Source organism: Carettochelys insculpta, chromosome 2 (genome assembly GCF_033958435.1).
Source record: "Carettochelys insculpta isolate YL-2023 chromosome 2, ASM3395843v1, whole genome shotgun sequence".
Lineage (NCBI taxonomy): Eukaryota > Metazoa > Chordata > Testudines > Carettochelyidae > Carettochelys > Carettochelys insculpta.
In genome coordinates this window covers 252735726-252762190 of record NC_134138.1, presented here as the reverse complement: position 1 = coordinate 252762190, position 26465 = coordinate 252735726, and the positions used below count along the sequence as shown (strand labels likewise).

General features: G+C 47.2%; 1 protein-coding gene across 8 annotated transcripts in view; it reads left to right on the top strand.

Annotated features, from left to right (window-relative positions):
• The window catches only part of PARD3 (par-3 family cell polarity regulator), a 735311-nt gene that overhangs the window by 454207 nt on the left and 254639 nt on the right, over positions 1 to 26465 (top strand). For 6 of the 8 annotated variants that reach the window (XM_074984978.1, XM_074984977.1, XM_074984979.1 and 3 more), the window contains 2 exons: positions 14304 to 14432; positions 18880 to 18918. In XM_074984978.1, coding sequence (XP_074841079.1) covers positions 14304 to 14432; positions 18880 to 18918 — 168 coding nt within the window. The remainder of the gene's footprint in view (positions 1 to 14303; positions 14433 to 18879; positions 18919 to 26465) is intronic. The other 2 variants (XM_074984984.1, XM_074984976.1) reach the window with 1 other exon arrangement.

Below are 26465 nucleotides of genomic sequence, written 5' to 3'. Positions count from 1 at the left end.
AGGACACCGCACATGCGGCATCGCCCTCGAGCGTGCCGAGCTCGGTGCAGACGGGGCCGGAATCCCCTGTATGCTCCCCAGCCCGATCCCTGCCGGCAGCAACAGCGAGCGGGACGGGAGGAGCGAGCAGCCCCCAGCCGCAGCAACAGCTGATCAGCGGCGGCACGGAGAGCCACGTGGAAGCAGCTCAGCCTCCGATAATCAGCCAGCCGCCCCGCACCGCAGGCAGGGCGGCGGCTAAACAAGCGCTGGTACCAGCGGCACCGCAGGCAGCGGCACCGACCCCTGGGGAACCGGCGGTGCAGAGCGCGCAGGCACGTAGCCTGCCGGCACTGGAGGACACCGCACGTGCGGCACCGCCCTTGAGCGTGCCGAGCTCGGTGCGGACGCCGGAATGCCCTGTATGCCCCCCAGCCCGATCCCTGCCGGCAGCAACAACGAGCGGGACGGGAGGAGCGAGCAGCCCCCAGCCGCAGCAACAGCTGATCGGCGGCGGCACGGAGAGCCACGTGCAAGCGGCTCACCCTTCGATAATCAGCCAGCCGCCCTGCACCGCAGGCAGGGCGGCGGCTAAACAAGCGCCGGTACCACCGACCCCTGGAAAACCGGCGGTGCAGAGCGCGCAGGCACGCAGCCTGCCGGCACCGAAGGACACCGCACATGCGGCACCGACTTCGAGTGTGCCGAGCTCGGTGCGGACGTGGCCGGGATCCCCTGTATGTCAGGGGCGGAGTTACCTCCTCAAGGGAGGGGGAAGACTGCACACAAGAGGAGGCATTGCAGCCCCTCTCCGCACAGGGCTGTGTAGTTGCTTTCTCACAGCCCTCCGCTATGTTGCAGACTCCAACTAGAAGGCAGGGGTCCCCCCCCTCCTTGGCCTACCCAGAGCCCCCTTCTCCATTTCTGCAACCAGCCTCACCCTGGCTGGGACCACCTCCACCCTTCCTGGGATTTGAACCGCTGGACTATTAGGCAAAGTCGCTCTCTCCAGGGTCTCGACGGTCTCCCTCCCCCAGACGCAAAGGGTATGCACCAAGGGAGTGGTCTAGGTCACCTTCCCAAGACCAGTGCTTATACTGCCGTGGTCGCCCCTACCACGCAGGGCATAGACACCATCGGCAATCTACTAGGGAAAGATCCCTACGAACGATCTCGTACCCCCAAGGGCAATTGTGACCGGGGACAGAGACTTAAGCATCTCAGGGGGGACTGGTTATGGAACCCCGAGATTTTTCCTCGCACACCTCTAGTGAGAGGGTGTACCATCATCAGCAGGAACCGGAAGGGTCCAGAAAGACGTACCCCAGCGGTTCCTCGCTTTCCTCCCCGGATGAGGCTACGGCCCCGGGGGGCGTCCATCCTCCGGACGATCTCAAACAGTTCCAAGAGCTGTTTTACGAGGGTGGCCTTCACGCAAGGCTTCCAGACAGCAAAGGTGCAAGAGCAACACCATAAGCTCCTCAAAAATCTGAGACCTCCGGCCTCCTCCAAAATAGCAATACCGCTGATGACGCAATCTTGGAGCCTGCCACTATGATATGGCAGACTCCTGCGACTATTCCGCCTGTCCACAAAAGAGCGAAAAAAAAAAAAAAAAAAAAAAAAGTACTTCGTGCCCACGAAGGGCATGGAGTTCCTGTTCAGCCACCCACAACCAAATTCTTTGGTGGCGGAGTCGTCGCAACGTGGGGGAATAAACAAACATGCCAAAAAGCTAGAGCTGTTGGGCAGAAAGGTCTACTCCTCCTCCACGCTACTGTTGCCAATGGCAAATTACGCAGCGCATCTAGCGAACCATAATTTCAACAACCACATTAGGTTGACCTCCCTCATGGACTCGCTTCCAGAGGGCACGAAACCAGTGCTCAAGGCCATCATCCGACCATTTTATAACCAGTGGCAAAGGATCACCACAGACACATGGGTGCTGGAGATCATAGCCACGGGGTACGCCATCCCCTCCCAGTTGCTCCCACCGCCATGACCTCCACCCGGGGCCCCACCTCCAGGAGACCTCCCATGTAGCGAGGCTCAAGCAGGAGGTAGACCATCTCATGCTCGTAGGGGCAGTGGAAAGAGTGCCGGAGCAACTGCAAGGGAGAGGGTTCTACTCGAGGTACTTCCTCACGGGGAGGTCCATCTTAGATTTTCGAGGCCTCACCGGTACCTGCGCAAGCAACGTTTTCGGATGATCACAAACGCCTCCATCCTTACGGCACTAGACGATGGAGATTGGTTCGCAGCCCTCGACTTACAAGGTCCTACCGTTTGGGCTCTCCTCAGCCCCCAGAGTCTTCACCAAGACCTTGGCAGTGGTGTCAGCCTACCTGCACAGACAGGGGGTATTTATATTCCAGTATCTGAATGACTGCCTACTCAAAGGGGCCTCAAAGGAGGAGGTACTACGCATAATATGTGTCACAGCAGGCACGTTCTCTTCGCTCGGCCTGCTTATCAATCTGACAAAATCAAAGACAGACCCCACACAGGACATAGAGTTCGTAGGGGCACGCATAAATTCTATTACAGCGAGGGCGTATCTACCAGAGACTCGCTTTCGGGCCATCGGCTCCCTCGCGCAAGGCTTCACCTTCAGCCCTATGGTGCCGGTTCTGACGTGCTTACAGCCGCTGGGCCACATGGCAGCAGCAACGTTTCGTACAACAGAACGCCAGGTTACACATGCGCAGCATGCAGCATTGGCTGGCGAGCGTATACAAACCGGCAGCACACACTGTTCACAGGATGGCGTCGCCCGCAACGGAGGTGCGCAAATCCCTGCAATGGTGGGTAAACCCAGAGAACCTGCTAACAAGGGTACCCTTCCACCAACCACACGTATTGGTTTTTCTTACTACAGATGCCCCCCTCATAGGGTGGGGAGCACACATGGGCGAAGAGGTGACGCAAGGGCTGTGGTCCTCTATGGAGCAGTCACTGCACACAAATATACTGGAGCTCAAAGCAGTGTTCAACGCCTGCAGACACTTTCGAGACCAACTGAAAGGCAAGGTAGTCGGGATCAGTACAGACGATACCTCCACCATGTTTTATATAAATCGGCAAGGAGGAGCTCGGTCCCGTGCCTTATGTGTAGAAGCAGTCCGGTTGTGGAACTGCTGCATCGCCAACAATGTAACCTTGAAAGCCTCGTACTTACCAGGCGCTCGCAATGTGAAGGCAGACCAGCTGAGCAGGCGTTTCGCACTCACGCACGAGTGGCAGATCCGTCCCGATCTGCTGCAACCGATTTTTCCACGCATGGGGTTTTTCCCCAGATAGACCCTGTTTGCTACTCAGCACAACAAGAAGTGCCCACAATTCTGCTCCAGGGCAGGACTGGGACGGGGGTCCCTGAGGGATGCCTTCGCGATCTCATGGAGGGGCCCCCTGCTTTACGCTTTCCCTCCCACAGTGCTCATCCACAAAGTGTTGCAGAAAGCCAGGAGGGAAGGAACCTGAATGATCCCGATAGTCCCAACGTGGGATCGACAGCAATGGTTCCCCCTATTCCTGCGCATGTCGGACCGGCCACTGAGGTCCCCTCCGGTGGCGCGGGATCTGCTCACGCAAGCCCAGGGGTCCATAGTGCATCCGCACCCCCAAAGCCTGCGACTACAAACGTGGTTAATCCATGGCTCAGCTCCCTAGAGAGCACATGTACGGAGGAAGTGCAGCAAGTCCTAGAAAGTAGCAGGAGGACTTCCACCAGGAAGACCTTCAAGCAGAAATGGACTCGCTTTACGGCATGGTGTTCTACCAAACAGCTAGCCCCCTTTCGGTGCCTATGGCTGTGATATTAGAGTATTTACTGGACCTCAAGAGAGGAGGACTCTCGCTATCCTCGTTTCAGGTCCACCTGGCCGCCATTTTGGTGTTCAGACACGAAGAGGAAGGGCACACGGTGTTCGCCCATCCCATGGTTACCAGGTTCTTCAAAGGGCTGGCACCTCTGTGGAACTCGGACCTGGTGCTTAATGCGAAAAGGGGACCACCGTTTGAGCCTTTGGCCACGGTTTCCCTCCGCCTCCTTATGATGAAGACGACCTTTCTTCTCGCAATCACGTCAGCTCGCAGGGTGAGCGAGCTTGAGGCAGTTATGGCAACGCCGCCCTGCGCTGTTTTTCCAAGGAGGCGGTAACCATACGGCTGCATCCAGCCTTTGTTCCTAAAGTTTCTTTCTGAGTTTCATACTAACGAACCTATTGTTTACCCTTGTTTATCCAAAGCCTCATAACTCTAACAAAGAGGTGCGCCTACACCTCCTGGACGTGAGCAGGCGCTAGCTTTCTATATGGACAGGACCAAGTCCTTCCGGAGAACGGATAGGCTCCTAGTCTCTATCGCTCCCAAATCAAAAGGAGAATGTCTCTCTTTGCAGAGAATCTCTAAGCACATCGTATCTTGCATAAAAATGTGCTACAAACTCAAAAAGACTCCTTTACTGGCCACGCCCAGGGCTCATTCCACTAGGGCGGTGGCAGCATCAACAGTCTTTTTTCAAGGGCGTTGCGCTAAAAGACATTTGCAGAGTGGCGACCTGGTCATCCTGTGACACCTTCGCCAAACATTACGCCCTTCACAGGGTATTCCAAGAGGATACCCGTCTCTTGGCAGCGGTCCTCTCGGGGACAAGCTGCACATAATCCGATTACCCACCTCCTATCTTGGGTTACTGCTGGGTAGTCACCTAATGTGGAGCACCCACGGGGACACTCGAAGAAGAAAGAAAGGTTACTCACCGTAGTAACGGTGGTTCTTCGAGATGTGTCCCCGTGGGTGCTCCACTACCCGCCCATCCTCCCCGCTCCGGATCTCTGTTTAGTGTTTTGCAGGAGCATCCGAGGCGGTTGGTCAAGGAACTGGCGGGGACCGGATCGCGCACATGGCCGGGAGCGCGCGGGGGAGCGGCGCGCACCGGCGCATGCGCGGTCCGGCAGAAACTGCTTGGAAGATCCGATCTGCGGCGCCGGGCGAGCCCGACACCTAATGTGGAGCACCCACGGGGACACATCTCGAAGAACCACCGTTACTACGGTGAGTAACCTTTCTTTTCACAACCTTCCTAAGTAAGCTGTCCTGTGCTTAACCACTTAGGCAGTTAAAATGCTAATGTCCATCCTAACCCACCCTTTCAGCAATTTAAGCCCATTGCTTCTGGTTCTGTCTTCAGAAGATAAGCAGAACATGGTGCATTTGCAACAACATCTTTGTGGCAATTCAAAATAAAATGTTTTCTTTAAATAATAATTGCAATATTCTTCATAAATTTGGGAAAAAACATGCAAATGTGCTAACATTTTACTTCATTTCTTTTGGCTATTCAGTAACTTAAAAAAGAGAAAAGAATTTTCAAAGGTAGGTTCAGCACCCTTTTTAAGTTTAGATCTCTGTCTCTGAAAATTCCTCTCCTTCTCAGTCAGCACTAACATGTATGTGGGGATGTGACCAGAAAGCCCTCAATGCCAGCTGGCAGATGGGCCTGGCTTCCAAACTTTTCAAGATGGGGACCCATTTTGAAAATTCAGGAAGACTTGCTGGCTGAAAGCAATTCAAAACTGGGGGGCAGGGGTGGGGTGGGAAAAGAGGTTCTTCCTCAAGTGTCCCCATGGGTGCTCCATGATAGGTGTTGGGCTTGCCCCGGCGCCGCAGGTCGGATCTTTCCAGCAGTTTCTGCCGGACCGCGCATGCACCGGTGCGCACCGCTCCCTTGCGCGCTCCCGGCCACATGCGCGATCCCGTCCCTGTCAGTTCCTCTTTAACCGCCATCGGCTGCAGACGGAATCCGCTCAGGCTACGGCCAGAGAGTTAGTGTATTTAATGTTTTTAAAGTGTTTAGAGTTTCTTTTTCAGTCTTTTAGCTTAAGTTAGCTTGTTATTGTTTTCAAAAAAAGAAAAGAGAGTAAAAAGTAAAGTTTTACAGCCTTAGTAGCAAGCGGAGCAGCGGAGGCCCGGGGACGTAAGGCCATTAGGCCTCCTGCCGCGGCAGGCTGAGTCCGAGAGGGGAATAGGCACAGAGAAGGTGCTAAGTACCCTATTAACAACTCAAAGACTCACCACAATGTCCTCTTCAGGATTCAAAAAGTGTGAGTCATGTCGCGAAGCGATGCCGGCCTCTGACAGTCAGTGCATTAGGTGCCTCGGGGAATCTCATGTCACCCAGAAATGCTTCTTCTGCGCAAAGCTCACAGCCAGAGCAAGGAAGGACAGAGAGATGCGGCTGAAAATGCAGCTCTTTGACAAGGCCCTCCAGCCAGATGTGCTGGAGCAGCCTCAGCAGGAGGGACCTGGAGGGGCCCATAAAAGGAAAGCTGCTTCCCTAACCCCATCAGCGCAAAATGGAGGAAGCTTTCACCATCCCGATCTCTGTTGGCAGCCACAGCGAGCGGGACGCGTGGAGCGCATACCCCCAGCCACAGTCACAGCTGAGCAGCGGCGGCGTGGAGACGCACGTGGCAGAGGCTGAGCCTCTGATAATCAAACAGCCGCCCTGCACCGCGGGCAGGGCGGCGGCCAGGCAAGTGCCGGAACCGGTGGCACCGACCCCCGGGGAACCGGCGGTGCAGAGCTCGCAGGCACGCGGCCTGCAGGCACCGGGGGAGACCACCCGCGCGGCACCGCAGTGGAGCGTGCCAAGTGCGGCGCAGACAGCAGGGCCGAGATCTCCGACACGGAAAGGGGCAGAGCCAGCCCCACAGGGGAGGGGAAAGGCAGCACGGAAAACCCGGCACCGCAGCCCTTCTTCAGACAGGGCTGCAGGGCTACTCGCTCTAAGCCCTCCACTTATGCTGCGGACTCCAACGAGGCAGCAGGCGTCACCTCCAGTATACCCTGAGCCCCCATCCCCGTTCCTACAGCCAGCAGCACCATGGCTCGGACCACCATCGCCCTTCCTGGGCTTTGAACCCCTGGAGTACTGCCACAAATCAGTCTCTCCATTATCTCAATCATCCAGACGATCTCGCTCCCCCAGACGCAGGGGGTATGCGCCTCCAGAGTAGTCCAGGTCTCCATCTCCGGAACAGTGCCCATGTTGCCATGGTCGCCCCTATCACGCGGGGCATAGACACCATAGACATACTCCCAGGGACAGATCCCCCCAGACGGTTCAATATCCCCGAGGGCAATTGCGGACGGGGACGGAAACACAGATATCTCAGGGGGAGTTGATTCTGGAACCCCGAGATTTTCCCTCACAAGTATCTAGCAAGAGGATGTTTCACAGTCAACAGGACCCAGAGGAGTCCAGAGAGGCTTACCCTAGCGGTTCCTCGCTATCTTCCCCTGACGAGGCCACGGCCCCAGGGGACATCCATCCTCCGGACGATCTCAAACAGTTCCAAGAGCTGTTTAAAAGGGTGGCCTTCACGCAGCAGAGGTGCAGGAGAAACACCATAAGCTCCTTCAAAACCTGAGACGTCCGGCCTCTTCCAAAATAGCTATTCCGCTTGATGAAGCAATCATGGAGTCCGCCGCCACAATATGGCAGACCCCTGCGTCCACTCCGCCTATAAACAAGAGAGCGGATAAGAGGTACTTTGTCCCGGTGAAGGGCATAGAGTTCCTGTTCAGCCACCCGCAACCAAATTCTCTGGTGGTGGAATTGTCTCAACAGAGGTCGAAAACTTCTCAGTACAAGACAGGGGGAACGGACAAAGATGCCAAGAAACTAGACTTGTTCGGCAGAAAGGTCTACTCCTCCTCTACCCTACTGTTGAGAATGGTGGATTACGCAGCGCATCTAGCGAACCATAATTTTGACAACTACTCCAGGATGACTTCCCTCATGGACTCGCTTCCAGAGGACAAGAAGCCGGTGCTCAAGGCCATCGTGCAGGAAGGCTACGCAGCCTCGAGGACAGGAGTTCAGATCGCCCTAGACGTAGCGGATACGGCAGCACGCTCAACAGCTACGGCAGTGGTCATGCACAGGGAGTCCTGGCTCCAGACATCGGGTATCCCGAGGGATCTGCAGGCGAAGATCGTTGATCTCCCCTTTGACACGCAGAAGCTGTTTGCTGAATCAACCGACTCGGTCCTTCATTCCAGTAAAGACTCAAGAGCTACTCTCAGGATCTTGGGGATTTACACCCCTCCATACAGAAAGAAAAAGTATTACCCCCCAACAAAGACGATACCAGTATCAACCACAGCGTCCCCAGTACCACAGGGGCTACGAGCAAGGGCGACATCAACAGCACCAACAGTACAGAACTCCCAGGCGACGTTCTCAACAGAGCCGTGCGTCCTCGGGGCAGGGCCAAAGGTCACAAGTTTGACACACAGATCAAGGGCTGCACTATCACTACCATTGCGCAGTGTCATCCAAAGCTACTATTCCACCATCGCCTCCGACCATTCTACGACCAGTGGCAAAAGATCACCACAGACAAATGGGTACTGGAGATCATAGCCACGGGTTACGCGATTCCCTTCCAGTCACTCCCACCGCCACGACCTCCACCCAGACCCCACCTAAAGGATGCCTCCCACGAAGCGAGACTCAAGCAGGAGGTAGACCATCTTATGCTTATAGGGGCAGTGGAAAGAGTGCCGGAGCAACTCGGAGGGAAAGGGTTCTACTCAAGATACTTCCTCACAGAGAAAAAGACAGGAGGCTGGAGACCCTTCCTAGATCTTCAAGGCCTCAACCGGTACTTGCTCAAGCAACGCTTTCGGATGATCACAGTCGCCTCTGTACTTACGGCGCTGGACGATGGAGATTGGTTCGCAGCCCTCGACTTACAAGACGCGTATTTCCACATAACCATTCACCTGGCTCACAGGCGTTTTCTCCGGTTTATGGTAGGCAAAGAACATTTTCAGTACAAGGTTCTGCCGTTTGGCCTCTCCTCAGCCCCCAGAGTCTTCACCAAGACCTTGGCAGTGGTGTCAGCCTACCTGCACAGACAGGGGGTGTTTATATTCCCATATCTGGATGACTGTCTACTGAAAGGGGCCTCGAAGGAGGAGGTACTTCGCATGATACGCGTCACAGCAGACACGTTCTCTTCGCTGGGCCTGGTCATCAATCTGGCAAAATCAAAGATAGACCCCGCACAGGACATAGAGTTCATAGGGGCACATATAAATTCCATCACAGCAAGGGTTTATCTACCAGATGCCCACTTTTCGCGCCATTGGTTCCCTCGTGCAAGTCATCACCTTCAGCCCTACAGTGCCGGTTCTGACGTGCTTACAGCTGCTGGGCCACATGGCAGCAGCAACGTTTGTGGTACAGAATGCCCGACTGCATATGCGCAGCATGCAGCACTGGCTGGCGAGCGTCTACAAACCGGCAGCACACACCGTCCACAGGGTGGTGTCGCCCACGACAGAAGTATGCAGATCCCTGCAATGGTGGGTGAACCCCAAGAACATGCTAACAGGGGTGCCCTTTCACCAACCACAAATATCTGTTTTTCTCACTGCCGGCGCCTCCCACGTAGGGTGGGGAGCACACATGGGCGAAAAGGTGACGCAAGGACTGTGGTCCTCCACGGACAGTCACTGCACATAAATATACTGGAGCTCAAAGCAGTGTTCAACGCCTGCAAACACTTTCGAGACCATATACGAGGCAAGTAGTCGGGATCAGTACAGACAATACCTCCACCATGTTTTATATAAATTGGCAAGGAGGAGCTCGGTCCCGTGCCTTATGTGCGGAAGCAGTCCGATTGTGGAACTGGTGCATCGCCAACAATATAACCTTGAAAGCCTTGTATTTACCAGGCCCTCACAATGTGAAGGGAGACCAGCTGAGCAGGCGCTTCGCACTCACACAAGAGTGGCAGATCCGTTCCGATCTGCTACGACCGATTTTTCACGCATGGGGATTTCCCCGGATAGACCTTTTTGCCACTCAACACAACAAGAAGTGCCCACAATACTGCTCCAGGGCAGGACTGGGATGGGGGTCCTTGGGGGACGCATTCGTGATCTCATGGAGGGGCCCCCTGCTCTACGCATTTCCTCCCACAGTGCTTATCCACAAAGTCTTGCAGAAAGCCAGGAGAGAGAGAGCCTGAATGATCCTATTAGTCCCAACGTGGGATCGACAGCATTGGTTCCCCTTACTCCTGCGCATGTCAGACCGTCCACCGCTGCTCCTCCCGGTGGCGCTGGATCTGTTCACGCAAGCCCAGGGGTCCATAATGCATCCACACCCCTGAGGCCTGCGACTGCAAGCATGGTTAGCCCATGGCTCAGCTCCCTAGAGAGCACGTGTACGGAGGGAGTGCAACAAGTCCTAGAAAGTAGCAGGAGGACTTCCGCCAGGAAGACCTATAAGCAAAAATGGACTCGATTCACTGCATGGTGTTCTACCAAGCAATTAGCCCCCCTTGCTGCGCCTATACCTGTAATACTAGAGTATTTACTGGACCTCAAGAGAGGCGGACTCTCCCTATCCTCGTTGAAGGTCCACCTTGCCGCTATATCGGCTTTCAGACATGAAGAGGAAGGGCACACGGTGTTTGCCCATCCCATGGTTACCAGGTTCCTCAAAGGGCTGGTAAACCTATACCCCCCTCGGAAACCGCTTCCACCTTTGTGGAGCTTGGACCTGGTGCTTAATGCGCTAACGGGACCACCGTTTGAACACTTAGCCACAGTTTCCCTCTGTCTCCTTACGATAAGGACGACCTTCCTTCTTGCAATCACGTCAGCTCGCAGGGTGAGCGAGCTTGCGGCAGTTGTGGCAACGCAGGGAGGCAGTAACCTTACGGCTGCATCCAGCCTTTGTTCCCAAAGTTTCTTCAGAGTTTCATATTAACGAACCTATAGTTTTACCCTCGTTTTATCCAAAGCCTCACAACTCCAACAAAGAGGCGCGCCTACACCTCCTGGATGTGAGGAGGGCGCTGGCTTTCTATATAGACAGGACTAAGTCCTTCCGGAAAACGGATAGACTCCTAGTCTCTCTCGCTCCCAAATCGAAAGGAGAAGGTTTCTCTTCGCAGAGAATCTCGAAGCACATCGTATCCTGCATAAAAATGTGCTACGAACTTAGGAAGACTCTTTTACTGGCCCCGCCTAGGGCTCACTCCACTAGGGCGGTGGCGGCATCAACAGCCTTTTTCAAGGGCATTGCGCTAAAAGACATTTGCAGAGCGGCGACCTGGTCATCCTATGACATCTTCGCCAAGCATTATGCCCTTCACAGGGTATTCCAAGAGGATACCCGTCTCTCGACAGCGGTCCTCTCGGGGACAAGCTGCACATAAACCGATTACCCACCTCCTAGCTTAGGTTACTGCTGGGTAGTCACCTATCGTGGAGCACCCACGGGGACACTCGAGGAAGAAAGAGAAGTTACTCACCGTAGTAACAATGGTTCTTCGAGATGTGTCCCCGTGGGTGCTCCACCACCCGCCCATCCTCCCCGCTTCGGATCTCTGTTTAGTATTTTTCAGGAGCATCCGAGGCGGTTGGTCAAGGAACTGGCGGGAACCGGACTGCACACGTGGCTGGGAGCGCGCAAGGGAGCGGCGTGCGCTGGCACATGCGCGGTCCGGCAGAAACTGCTGGAAAGATCCGACCTGCGGCACCGGGGCGAGCCCGACACCTATCGTGGAGCACCCAAGGGGACACATCTCGAAGAACCATCGTTACTACGGTGAGTAACTTCTCTTTCTCCCCTGGGAAAAATGCACCCCCGTCTGCAGCTTTAAACCCCTCTCACCCCCCACCCCACCCTGAGCTCCCTCCAGGGTTAATCCCTTCTCAGCTACAGTTACTAGATTTTTGAAAAACTTATGCAGGAGAGGCAGCCCCACCCATGGGATCCCCAGCCAGGGATGCCTGTCTCACATAAGATTTCCAAAACTGGGTAAGGACGTGGGCAGGGACCCCGCAGCCCCATGGATAGAAGCTGACTTGGGTGCGGAACCCCGTCCAGTAGTGCCAGACATGGGAGCCCCAGCAGAGGATGAGGGGGAACCCCCAACCCCACGGCTGAAACCTGGCTGTAGCTGGGCGTCCTGGCCTGCAGCACCAGCCACGGGACCCCTGCCAGGTGCAGGCGGGATCCTCCACTGTCCCACAGCTTGGAGCCAGCTGAGGCATGGAGTTCTGGCCTGCAGCACCAGGCACGAGACCCTGGTCAGGTGTGGGGAGATCTCTTACTGTCCTTCAGAGACATGGCCTTCAGTGCCAGCTGCATGACCCCAGCTGGATGCAGGGGGAAACCCCAGCTGTCCCACGGCTTGAAACTGGGGAGCCCTGGCTGCCTCTCAGCCCCCTCTGTTTCCAAGCAGGCGTAAACTTAAGGCAGCCTGGGCCTCCCACCTACGTTACAGGTGAATTCTGCTGCCCTGCCAACCCCCACTGCTCCTTTGTTTAGCTCTGCCCAGCTCCCCCACAGCCCTATCACTCCCATCTGTAGCCAAGCAGTTCCCTCCCCTGCAGGCTTACATGGTATTCAGTTTAACTGGTTTCAGAGTGGGATCCCTCCTGCCGGCTGTTAAACCAAGTAAACTGAATTCCATTTGAGCACCCCAGAGCTGGAACTGCAAGCCAAGGAGGAGTCAAGTGGCAGCTCAGGAGCCGCAAATGGCTCCTTAAGAGCCCAGCTGGCAACCCTCAGAAAATCTAATCACGACTCAGGTTTGGGTTGCAACCCATAAGTTGGGAATCCTTGGATTAAAAGAATAATCTGATCCTAGAATGTGCATTCTGGTTTACAACCTCACAGGTCATTCTTTGGTAAATGCAAGCTGTGGTCACACTGGTCATCCATCTAATTGTGAAATGTTTGTCCCAATATTATATATAAGATGTTCTATATCTGTTCTTAAAAAAAAAAAAAAAAAAAACTAAAATCCAAATTAAGGTAGACTACACAAACAAGTTTCTGCATAGCAAAAGATGTTGCTTCACCTGTCTGTCAGTCTATATGTAAATTAAGCATTGTAAGCTAACACTATAGGGAGTCATTTACATGCAAAGTCAGCAGGAGGATGTGAAGATACCAGGAAGGAGCAGCAGGTTGGAGAATTAATTACAGCAGTGTGTGCTGGGATGGGAAGGATGTCCTGAATCTGAGGGACAAACAGTGAACTTTGCCAAAAAACATGTGTCAGGCTCACTCAAAATCATGAAATTAGGTAAAAATAATAGATTTGGTGAGTTTTTTTAGTTTGCTTTCTGCATTTTGTGCCTCAAAATCACACTGGGATCATATTTTGACACTTTCTTCACAGCCATGAGGGCTACCACTTTTTAACAATGAAGGCTGAAATGATCACATATCCCCTTTAAACTGAGAGGTAGGACTTTAAGGGAAAATCATGATCATGAGACTCATGACAAAATCATGAGAAATGGCAACTCTGAGAAGGCAAGGAAGGGCATACCCTTTTATCCTTCACCTAGGTGGAGGTAACTGAGCAGTGTGATTATGTCCACAGCTGCAGGTTCACAACCAGCCTTGGTTGATTTTGTAAAGGATATTTGGGGTGAGATAATCTTACCTAGACTCTTAGCCTGTTAAGTTTAGTCACCAGGGATCAAGTTATGATTTTATTATATATATAACCCTTTTGTTTACATTATCTTGATACGTGATCTCTTGAATCTGGATCTCTGATGATAAACTTGTGATTGGTTTAACTATCTTAGTGATGTGGTATTGTACAAGGAGCTGATCTTGAACTGAATCATTAAAGTTATTGTGCGTATGATTCTCCTGGGGAAGCTTATCTGAGTGTTTCATGGATAAAGGGTTAAGCACTACTGGGAGCACATCAGTGGTGCCCTGGGTGGGGGTGAACCTATCGTTAACTTGAATGACAAAGTAGGGGCTGGCAGAGCCCAGAGGAGATTGTGCAGGTGAATAACAGGCTGGTGGTGTTGGAGGGCACAAGCTCGTGGGTAGGGGAGGAGGGGCATGTAAACAAGGTGACTCCCAATCCCATGCCCCCTGAGAACCATCTCAGGGGACAAGTCTACTCTGCCGCACACGCTGTTCTTGAGCGTAAAAATGCTTGAGGTTTTCAGAGCTGTCGGTGTGACACCTTTTGTGATCATCTTTGTGGTCATCTCTTTCTCTTGTTTGTTAGAACTCATCACTGGAAATGTAAGAGCAGAACAATAGATATTGTGCATCTTTCTCTGGATTTCTTGCTCCAACTGATCACATTAGCAAAACTCCCTTTGGCTTGAATAGGAGCCGATACTGAGTCCTTATGTTTGTTCCTCCTAAATTTGTAACAGTTTGGTGGCCAGGTGAATTGTGATGGGTACAGCAATATTTTCTAGTGCTGGAGTCTTAGCAGTTTTACGTATTTTATTTGTCATAGGTAAATGGAGTTGATTTAACAGGCAAAACCCAGGAGGAAGCTGTCTCCCTTCTGAGAAGCACCAAGATGGGAGGGACTGTAAGCCTTTTGATTTTCCGCCAGGAAGACACATTCCAACCAAGGGAACTGGTGCGTAAAACAGAGAATGTCTTGAAGATTTTAGATTAATGTAAGCAAATGATATGATCCTGATATCTTCTGGTAAATATCTGTGGTCAGTAACGGAAGACAAGAAAATCAGATTTTGTTATTCTCTGGTTGTGTTGGATATTCACTATACTATGTGAATGGGAGTTTTAAAATCAGATTATGGTGGTGTTTTGGGTGACGGAAAATATTTATTATAAGCAAAACTATTTCACAGACTTTGCATTAATACATGAGACAAGTAGATTATTTCATAATTTTCACACTCATAAGTTTGTGTTTGAAAATTTGCCATTTGTCCCGTCACTTGATTAAAAAAAAATCTGAGAACTTAAAACAAAGCCAGAATGGGATGTGTGAATGCTTTGTTATCAAAAGAGGAATTTGCAAGCAAAAAAAAAAGGGAGGGGGTTATTTTAATATAAAGCATCCCCTGTGTGTTATGGAACCCTACTGTTATTAATTCAGAGAATTTATTCTGAATAATCTGAATGAAATGAAACAATCATTGTTTATTATAACATCTCTTTGACTTGTAAATTGTATGTATATGTTTCCCTGATTATTATCCAGGATAACTTTTGTTCTGGTAAGGTAGACTATGAATATAAACTGTATTGTGTTCTATAGTCTATTTGAGTGCTATAGTTTTAAATATATAGTTACAAAATAAATTACCTGAATTCTCATATATAGGCAGAATGAGAGGAACTACTGTCTTCTCTTTTGATGTGATGAACAAATTGTTTCATTTCTACAGTGTTTTTTGTATCTTGAATTCAGAAATAATGAATTTTTATTTGACCCTTTTAAGGCATTTAATATCATTCCTTGCTCTGTCTTTTGTCTTTCAAAAGATCATTTAATCCTGAAAATCTGAAGTGGCCAAGAAGGCTGCAAATAAGATACATGTGTTAGCCTAATACCTTTGGAATGTGACTTTAGGTACTGATATGTCATGGTTTATGAAAACTTTCCTTTATAGACTTAATCAAATTGAATAGTATAGAAATCGCATCCCATGCCTCTGAATGGCGGAAACTGCAAGCAACCTGATTATAAGCTTCTGTGATGTAATGTAGTTAACTTATGGTAAGGGTGAAAAGAAATTCTTTCAAGTGCATTGTAAAACTCTCAGAAGTAAGAACTTACATTAATTTTGCATATATTATTTCTATATTAATTTTAATGAATACGTAATTTATAGTAATGCTTATAAAATCCAGTAAAGATTTTACTTGTATATAGAATAGCCAAGAAGTATATGGCAACCTTAACATTTAATCTGTTTAATTTTAGTTTTAACTTTTATTGATGTCTTTTGACATCACAAAGAGAAATCAACTTCTTTAAATTAGTTGAGTATCAGCAGCCTCCCTGCAGCTCTCAGCTGATGCCAGTCCTAGTGCTATTTTGATAGGATGTCAGTATAGAAGAATCACCTTGTTCATGGGAGGTGGTAGGTAGAGAAATCTTTACTTACCTTCATAATCAAAGGTCTGGATTGTAGGATGGTGTAAATTGCTATAACGCTAATGAAACTGTAGCAAACTATCCTAGCTGTGATTCTAACCCAGAGTGTGTGATGAACTCTGATAACTTAGATTTGTACATTCACACCTCGGCATGTGCAACTCCTAGCTCTGCTCTGCTGGCAGCTGTCATAGGGCATAACACAGGAGCAGAGAAGTGATGAGGGATCTGCAGAGCAGAAACTTGTTTTGAAAAGGTGCTGTTCTGTCTGCTAGGAAGAAATCATAAAGACCGTTTGGATCAATAAGATAAATTGGTTTCACTTTTATCAGAAATTCACATACAGAAGTTTTATGATGGGGGGAAAAAGTCTGTTTGCCTTTAATGATAAATGTAATATTTTTTACATATGGCTGAATTGGAATATTTTGTCCTTTATGTTCTCTCCACCTTTCCTCCATCTTTTCCACATTGCTTTTCTATTTCTTACAAATCATATTGTAAGCACATTTAATGAGCAATATATAAACAGAGTTTTCATTACAGTAAATGCTTCACGAGATTTTACTTGACATGATCTTGTACATAAAACAGTGGGTGGGAGTTGTCTGCTGACAGGAGCTCAGTGTTACCACCATTTATACTTTGGCTGATCTTGTACAGGTTTTCTTGCTAAACAAGTTCTTTAGATTTGAGTTGAGTAGTCAGGGGTTGTGGCTTCTGCTTTCTGTATGACTTTTGACAAGTCACGTCACTTAACTGTGCCTTAGTACAAAACTTACCTCCTTCATGGGAGGGTTGCGAAGCTTAATGTCTTTAGAGCATGTTAAAATAGCTGGTTGGAAGGAGCTATGGAAGTGCACAGTAATATTTATATATAGGTAACTAGGGAATGTTTAAGCAAAGACTGTCCTGGTTTATGATAAAATGTGTGCAGTTTATGTTGTTATGTTGTGCGGGAGAGGGAATAATCATCCCGTGCCAGCAGCATTGAAACTTGCAGTTGCATTGATCAGCATGCTCAGGAAAATAAAGCACAAACACAGAACACCAAGTGGCAAGATGCTACTTGATCAATTTAAAAAGGCGATGGTGGTGGAACTGTCAAACCCTTCCACAAAATACCAGGCATTTTCTTGGGTCCACTATGTTGTTAAAGGGTGTCATGCCACATGGGCTATGTCTACGCTAGAGAGTTTTATCGACAAAACTAGCATTTTGTTGACAAAATTCACAGAACAGCCGCATTACAAATGTGTTCTGTCGACAGTAAATTGACAGAACTCAGCACTTTTGTCGACAGCCTTGGCCTCTCCCCCATGAGGCAGAATGCCTTTCTCAACACAGTCTGTCAACGAAAAGTTGTGTGGGCGCTCTGGGAGGCCCTCCGTCGACAGACAGGACTTCCAGGACACCAGGCAGCCCTGTCTCCTGTGCTTCTGGCTGGCCGTTGTGTCAAGAGAGCAGCCAGGCAGTCTGGCCTCTCCCTGTCGACAGAGCAGATCAAAAGAGCGATCCGTTTTCGTGCCTGGACACAATCTGTCAACAGAAGCTTTGTCAGAAGATAACTTCCAACACAAGCTTCTGTTGACAGGTCACTGTAGTGTACATAGACTGTGCACTGTAATGTATGTAGACATAACCATAGACAGTAAATCTGGGTTAACCCTCTGTGGCACAACTGATAGGACACAGACTTCCTCTGAATCCTCTTGCCCTCCCCCATGAAGGGAATGGGAGTCCCTCTGCAGGGTATCCTTTTCTGCCCAGTCTGCAGAGGGCGCAAGGTGTGTTACACCTCCGAGAACATAGCTCTTCAGTTCAGCTGCAGAACACTGAGGTTCAGTCCCCAGTTTCAGCTAAGGAGGATACTGTTAGATGCAGATTAAGGCTCCCCTTTGCCCTAGGAGGTAGTAGTTCTACTTGCAAAATCCTGGGTCCCTTATGCTTCTCTCTTCAAGTTGCAGCTGACTAGACATTCACATATTTCGATGTGAAAGAACACACTTTCTAACATTTAGTTTCTCATATTACTCCCAGTTGTTTCTGCCAAGGAACTGGCTATCCAGGATGCTGCAAGGAAGCCAGAAACCCCCACATAAATAACCACTAACCATCTTGCCATTTTGGACTAGAAGAGAAAAAAAAAACTTCTGCCAAAAACCTGGCTATCCAGGTAGACCCCCATCTTCCTGGAAATACAGCTGAGTGATACCTCAGCCAGAGAGAGGGAGGGCTGTGAACAGTAGTGGCAAGATGGCCACTGGGTACCTGGCTAGGGCGAAGCCTGTAAGAGCCAGTCAGTTCCCACAAAACACCTCTGAACTGGCCGGTGAGAGGAAGAATATTTTTCTCAAGGCACATACCCACATATGTGCACTTTTGCTGAAGGGGGAATGGAGAGACTGAGGTGAGGCGCCCAGGGTGGCTTAGCATGAGCACTTCTGCTTCCCTCACAGCCACAGGATTTGGGCGTTCCCTTGCCAAACTCAAAGCCATGTCTGCACTCAGAGAGGTGTGGGCCATTTTGAAAGCAGATATTTCTTTAAAATATTTGCATAAGATTGTCCAGTTTTTGCCATGTAAAATGGCTTTAATTCAGCCAGGGATGGCCAGTGGGAAATTCCCCTGAGCAGAAGAAATCTTAGTAGAGAGACCTGGGCGTCCTCCTGTGCCAGCCGCTCCTGGCAGAAATGGAGGGCTCAGGGCTTCACTGGAGGTGTGAATATAGCTATTATCTACCATCAGGAGTAGTAGTATAAAATTAGAGGAGTTGTGCCTATGCAGCTCTTAATGTGCACCAGTGTTGGGCAACTGTGGATCAAGGAGTACACCCAGCTGCCTAAGCTCCCCCATGTCCACTCTATGCCAGAAATGAGATCCTTTTCCTCTGCTAACAGAGTGATGTCTTATGTAGCCATGTTCTTATTTATTTTCTTTTTTTTACTTCCTTTAGAATGCAGAACAAAGCCAGTCACAAATTCCAAAGGAAACGGTAAGAGATTTGTCTTTTACATCTCAGAAAACTGCCCAAATATTTTAAAATTTATTTGGCACTTTCCTATCTAAAAAAAAGTTTCACAAACCCTCCTTTCACACTATATACTGTAGATGGCTCTCTCTAGCTTTACACTTTTATTATGTAATTTGCAATAGTATTTGAAAGACTCCTGGTCAGCAGACAGAGGGCAGCCATTCAGTACTGGGCATTTAGTCAGGAATCATTAAATGATTTCAGTTAGAAGAACAAACCAGTAAAATCAGAAAGTTTTAAGTTAAGGCTTATGTGCATTCCTATCTCAAGCCATTGTTTGTTGTTGCAAGGGATTTTTAAAGAACTATGATGTAAGTTAAGGAAGTAGCAAGTTTTAGAAGGCTTCAACTGAGATTCTGTGGCAAAGTTATATAGAGGTTAAACCTCTCTAATCCAGCACCCTCAGGATCTGACTGGTGCTGGATGAGAGAATTTTCTGGACCACAGTTCCACTGCTTACTGGACTCTTAGAAAATATTTAGGGGTAAATTAAAGCTAAACAACAGCACAGAACACAGAGAGCCAGGACTGGTGGCTGTAAACAAATTTTTTGGGACCATAGGAAATTTGGCCCTATCCATAAGTGGTCAGCCAGCTAATTAAAATCATTCCGGATTGCAGATGCTGCCAGACGACAGAGTTCTGGATTAGAGAGGTTCAATCTGTACAGAGATTTCCATAGGTTTCCCTAGACTGGAATATCAGTCTTTTAATATTAAAAATGCTAAAATATTCTTATTTACTTCAAGAAATAGATAATCTTATGAAGCATTATTGTAAAATACAACATATATCTTTCATGTGCATAGTATCTTTCATACAGGCCATGTCTCAAAAGGTTTCCCATTGTTAGATAACATGGTTGTGAATAAGAGCAGGGAGGTGTTAAGAGCAAGGGAAAAGAGTGATTTGACTGGGATGTGAAGTCACATGTGGAGTTGGTGTGATATAGAAAAGCTGTTTCATTTGATACTTCTCCTTTCCAATAAGGGTGAGAAAGAGAAAGGGCTAGGTGAGCAAAAGAAGCAAGAACAGGAATAGAAAGTGCATGTCCGTGAGGTAGATTTGAAACAAGGTGTTTAAAAGTAATCATGTCAAAGAAGGCAGTTTGGAGCTGGATCCTAAAATACATTTCCGAATTGGGCAGCCACATTCTTGATATGTTTGGTAACCTGAAACTTGAGGGGGTCTTGGAAAAGGTAGTTGTGGTAGTCAGACATGAAGAAGACAAATAAAAAACTGGACCCAGTTCTGAAATTTGGAAGTGAGCATTTGTAACAGCCAGTGATCCTTCACCGACCTGCATCCATTTGCAAATAGTCTTTATGCTGGAGTAATTATAAAAGTAACACTATTTTGTAACTATCATGTACGGGATAATATAGACATTTCTACAAATGTGATTTTTCCCTGATGTAAATCAATGACACAGTCTCTGATGTATTTGTTTTCAAATCTTATTGGTTTTTAGGGCTTCCCCCACTCTCCTTGGTTCTACCTTATTACCTGTTTAGTTTTACTGTCTTTAGCTTCAGATTCCTGCACCTACAGTTTCTGGTTTTGCGCCACCCCCCTTCTGCGTTTTTTGGGTGTGCGTGATTTTTTGATGCTAGTTATAAGTTTTTTGTCACAGAATTGACAATAGAAGGCAGAGTAAAAATAGTAACAGGAAGGGCAATGAAAATGCTGGATCTGTGTAGATCAGGAGGTTCAAAAAATCTGGGTTTTTTAGCTTTAAAAAACTGCCACAATTATTCATGGTAGTTCTGCACCGTGAGTATAATTTTTAAAATTCTATTAAATTCACAAAGCAAGAATAGAACATATAGGTTAATATTAAAATTGCACAAACTTAACGGTATTATTCACTTTTGCATAGCTCCAAATTTATAGTGAGGAAACTTCAGTGGCTTCAGTGGAGTTATACCAGTGTAAATGTAAAGTAGTGCAGCATACAATCAGCATCCCCACCCTACCCCAATATTTGAACATTAGCTTTTACTTCACTTATCTGTAGGCTCTGAAATCTTCATATGAGAAGGACATGCACTCATATCTCCGTCTTTCCCAAGATTATGCTCTGATTATTCCCATTATAACAACAATCAAGTACTTCTCCCCAGGACACTAACCCTGCAGGATCTAAATTTGCTTGTCAGTCACCTGCCAAGAAGTGCACCTTCATTTCTGTCTGCAGCCAAGCCTCAGCTAAGCATAATGTCTGCCCTCCCTGGTGAACAAGAAAGTAGTCAAATTAGTGCTTAACCGTAAGGCTTGCCTATATGACATTTTGAAACTTTGGTTTCACATTGTTCTAGCTGCACCAATTTGGTGACCTATAAGAAATCAGAATAGAAGAAATGCACCTGTAGCTCAATAGTATGATTGTTTGAAATGTAAGAGATTGGCCGGGGTATAAAAACTAGTAATTTGTCATTACATTTCTGTTTTGAAGCATAATTAATCTTATTACCGAGCATTGAAACAAACTATTAATTATATGTGTAAAACATCTGCCAGTTAATTCTCCTGCTTCTCTTTGAAAGTCAGGTGTGTTTGGGTGGTATTTTGCATTTACAATGGTTTTCCTAGGTTTAGTTTCTAAATTCAGACCTGCCAGTGTACTTGTGTGTCAGTGTACTTGGTAGGAAAATGATCATTTCCAGCTAGGGCCCCGAGCAAGTTTGAGTGTCTACCAAAATAAACCAGGGTAGGGCTAGGGTTAGACTTCCAGGGGCCCAGGACAGAAAACCAAAGCTTGAGCACCACGATGTGAAGTTGAAGCCAAAACCTGTGCAACTTAGCTTTGCAGGGCTGTGTGTGGCATGGGGACTTGGACTATTGTCATGCTTGCAGAAGAGGAAAAAGTGCCCCAAAAGTTACTTGAGTGAAAGTGCAGCTGTTTGGGGGGTACTTAAGTACAAGTTAACAGTGTCCCTCTGAAAAACTACTAGAGTAAAATTACACACATGCAGTCTTGTGTCATATGTTTATTGTACTAAAGTATCCAAAAAGGAAAGAAAAGGACCTAGGGATTGTGGTGGATGAGAAGCTGGTTATGAGTCAGCAGTGTGCCATTGTAGTCAAGAAGGCTAATGATATATTGGGGTGCATTAGGAGAAGCATTTCCAGCAGATCTAGAGAAGTTAGTATTCCCCTGTGTTTGGCCCTAGTGAGGCCACATGTGGAGTATTTATGTCCAGTTCTGGTCCCACTAGTATAGAAAGGATGTGGCCACATTGGAGCGGGTCCAGTGGAGGGCAATGAAAATTAAGGGGCTGGAGCACATGACCTATGAGGAGACACTAAGGGGCTTGGGCCCATTTAGTTTGCAGAAGAGAAGACTGAGGGGCAATTTGATAGCAGCCTTCAACTTCCTGAAGGAAGGCTCTAAAGAGGATGTAGAGAGGCTGTTCTCAGTGGTGACAGATGGCAGAACAAGGAACAATGGTCTGAAGTTACAGAGGGATAGGTGAAGGTTGGATATTAGGAAAAAATAATTTCACCAGGAGGGTGATGAAGCACTGGAATGCTTTACTGAGAGAGATGGTAGAATCTCCATCCCTTGAGGTTTTTAAATCCTCGGATGATGTAGTTAGGTTTGATCCTGCTTCAGGCAGGGGACTGGACTAGATGACCTCCTGAGAACCCTTCCAGCCCTCAGATTCCATGAAAGCAGCTGCCCTTTTACTCAAGTAATTTTTTGTGTACTTTTTTCAACCTCTGCCTGCTTTCTACCACTAACCCTGGCCTTGGCTTTTAATCTACTGCTTATGCAGAAAAACAAGTTTGTTGTGGCATTGATGGGGGGTGCAATTTTTATTGCATGTTGCATGCAGTGGGGTGGAAAGAAAAAGGTTGTTAGACCCTGTTCTGGTGTTCAGAGAAAGGGAATGGGATTGAAAGTCCTGGATTCCATTTCTTGACTCTTCCACTGATTTACTGAGCAAAAATGAGAAGAGCAGTCCCTTTATCCATTTCCACTTTTGTAAAATGGGCATAAATGAACCGTATGTCCAAACTGGCTGGTTTTGAGGTTTGACTAGAGGCTTCTTTCCTAGCTCCAGCTAAAATAGTTGGATGATTTTGTGGTTAAGGGGCTGGTTTGGTCCTCCAATCTGACAAAGTAAGAGAAAGAGGGAGTGTGTGTGTGTGAGAGAGAGAGAGTGTTCTGCTATGTACACAAGTGCATTTGTAAAAAGGGGGGTAATATTCCTTGCCTTAGAAGGTTGCGATGTTGAGAAATTCATAGATGGTTTTTGAAACACTCAGCATGCTAAAATAATAGGGTTAATTTACTAGCAATTACCTAGTCTTAGAGGGGTGACCGTATTAGTCTGTAGAGTCACCAAAAAAAAGACTAACTGTTTTATTTATTAGGTAATGAGCTTTCATGGGTAAAACTCACTTAGATTCTGGAATGAAGAGGGTCTTACCTCTGAAGGCTCATTATCTAATAAAATTGTCAGTCTTCAAGCAATTACCTAGAAAACCATGCTTTGTATATTCAGGTTGCACATCTCATGTTGGGCCCCTTGCCACTGGCCCTCAGCCTTCCTCTGCCCCATGTCTGGTCCCGCTACCTCCAGCCTCACTGACAGCTATAGGCTCTGGCCCCAACCATGACTCTGCTGCCACTGCCAAGGGCTCTATCTATGGCCCTGCTGTGGACTCCAGCCTGGCCACTGCCCCTGCACTTCTGCTGAGGGCTACAGCCCCTTCAGCAACTGCGCTGTCTCCTCTGCCACAGATTCCAGCCTGGGTTTCTCTGTTCCAGGAACATCCATGGTCCTGCTAGAGCTTGGGTGCTGCTGGACCAGCGTATCCTGGTTTTCAGAGGTACAACCTATAGTTGTGAAGAGTTTAGGAATGAAAGGTTTGATGGTTGAAAGTTTATTGGAGGGCAGCCCTGTGAAAGGCACTGCAAGTGGTAAGGGTTTTCATTAAAATGACTTAATGTGGCACTTACCTCTTACTCTTCTCTGGTCATGCATCAGTGTGTGTTTGAATTTGCTACCTAATCTTTTGCATAAATGTAGAACATGGGATTGCTGAATATTTTTACATTATATTTTGCCGACAGTGGAGAGGGGGAGTATAGGTTCTCATTGCTCCAGTATGAATTAATTCACACAGCTCTTTAGTTTCCATATAAGCTTTGCTCTGTGGAAGAAACAGATACCTCTTTCACAAGGACCCTGAATTTCTGAGCTGAACGTCTGTATTCCCCATTGAGTTCAACTGGAGCCCTAGGTGTGCTGCATGTTTGAAAACGGAGCCTGTGCTGTACACAGTGAATAGTTTAGCCTATATGCATCTACTGAGCTCATCATTGCATGTGGGATGTCAATGCCAAATGGGAAGAAGTTTGCCTGCTGACAAAGTTAACAGTGTTGTTTTTTCTTATGTTGATGGTGTGTATCATTCTAATTTTTTTAATACTTTTTTTGTTGTATATAGGAAGATGTGCAGCCTTTGTCTTCCAGGAATGTGGCACTGATAGCAGGGGATGTGACAGGGATTGCACTGGCTTCAGAGGTTTTTTTGGGGGTAGTGTTGAATGGCTTCAGATGACACTTTTAATAAAGTTGCAACCTAAGAAAACGTTTTAAAAAAGAGAGAGAATCCATTATTTTCGGCGTGATACTGCTCAATTTAGAGTCCTTGTTACCACTGGACATACAATATTACCAAATGGCTTATATGGTATTAATGAAGAGAGCTGAGCTAACAGTCCACAGTGAATAATTTGCATAACAAATGAATGATTGGATAATTTCTGTCCTGGAGTCTATCATAAGCGGTTTGCTGAAAATTTAAGATACTTGAAATTTGATGTGTTGGTTAGATGGGATTGGGCCTGTAGGTTCCATGTTTGCATATGTAAATTTTAGGATTAGGTTTCCAGTTTGAGCTTTCATGTAAAAATTTAAGATGTTCTTACTGTACTCTGGGTTCTGTAGTCTTAAAATATGAGTTCTTCCCTGGCACCCCTTCCAGAAAGGTCACGAACAGGTGAAGTGGTTTGTCAGCATCATCCAAGAAGTCAGTTGAAGTACGCTGTTTCCATGACCATTCCTGCCAGTGAAATTGTTCAGTGGGACGTTGGTGGAAAAGAAACCTACACGGGCAAACATCTGGCTTATATTAGAGCTAAATAACAGCACAGAACAGTGAGGGCTGGGATTGATGGCTATAAAACTTTATGGGAGCATGGAAAATTGTCCCACAACCACCATAAGAAGACATCTTGCTAACTAAAATAATGCCGGACCCTGAATGTTGCTGGAGCAAAGATTACCAGACCAGGTTCAACCTAGGCAATGTTTACACCTGTTTTAAAAAGTTTAGAAATATCTGATGAGCAGGATGTTTACAGCAGTGGTTCTCAATCAGGGGTACCCAGAAGATTTCCAGGGGGTGCATCAACTCATGTAGGTATTTGCCCAGAATCACAAAAGCTATCTTAAAAAGCACTAGCAAGTAAAACTAAAATTTCATAGTGTGACTTATTTATACTATTGCAATCTATTTTTATAATTGTAAAACTGAGAAAGCAAACAATTATTCAGTAATAATATGCTTTGACTCTTGTATTTTTATGTTTATTTTTCAGTTAAATAGTTTTTTAGATGAGGGGAAATGTGTGGTCTGTAAAACAGATTAGCTCCCTGAAAGGTGAATAGTAGTCTAGAAAGACTGAGAACCACTGGTTTATAGAAGTCTGACCAATTGATATAAATCTGGATTTTAAATGAGCTATAACAAGTCATGGTAGGAGAATAAATCCATTGGTTAGAACAGTAGTGTGGTCATAGAAGTAAAAATATGAGTATAGACAAGCAGTGGTATTCTTATATCCAGGTAAATAAGAAAACACGTGGAAATACTTACACTTCTGCTTTTACAAAGCTTTGATGTCATGCAAGATGAAAATCACATGTTAGCATGTGAAAAATACCTGCAAAATATTCTTCATCCGCACTTTTATTATCCATTTTAAACATTAAATTGAAAGCATCTTTGAAGATGGGTTTTTTTGCTATTAAACTGAAATTTCTTTAGAGTGGCCATGAACCCAAATACTTTATTTTAAAATGAATCACGACTAGTAAGACAGCAAAATACTCCAATGCTAGTTCAGTAAAATACTTCACTTAGTATATTTAAAAAAATGTAGTTTAATGTACATATAATATGCAAATGATCTATTTTCGCTCTGGGGCTAACACTCAGACCAGATGTCCCATAACATGTTTAAAAACATAAAAACATTCATTTCAAATATAGTTTTTGATATTTAGCAGCTGCTGTTTGATTTGTACAAAACTGCAGTCCCTTCCAGATGTGACATGTTAACTTAGCTAGTATGAATGATGAGTCTTGGTATATATGTGCAAATAAGATTCATTGCTGCCTGTTGAACACATGGGGGAAATTGAAGTACTTAACGTAGAAAGAGTTAGGGAGGGAAAGAGCGAAAAATTCATGATAAGTTCAACATCAAT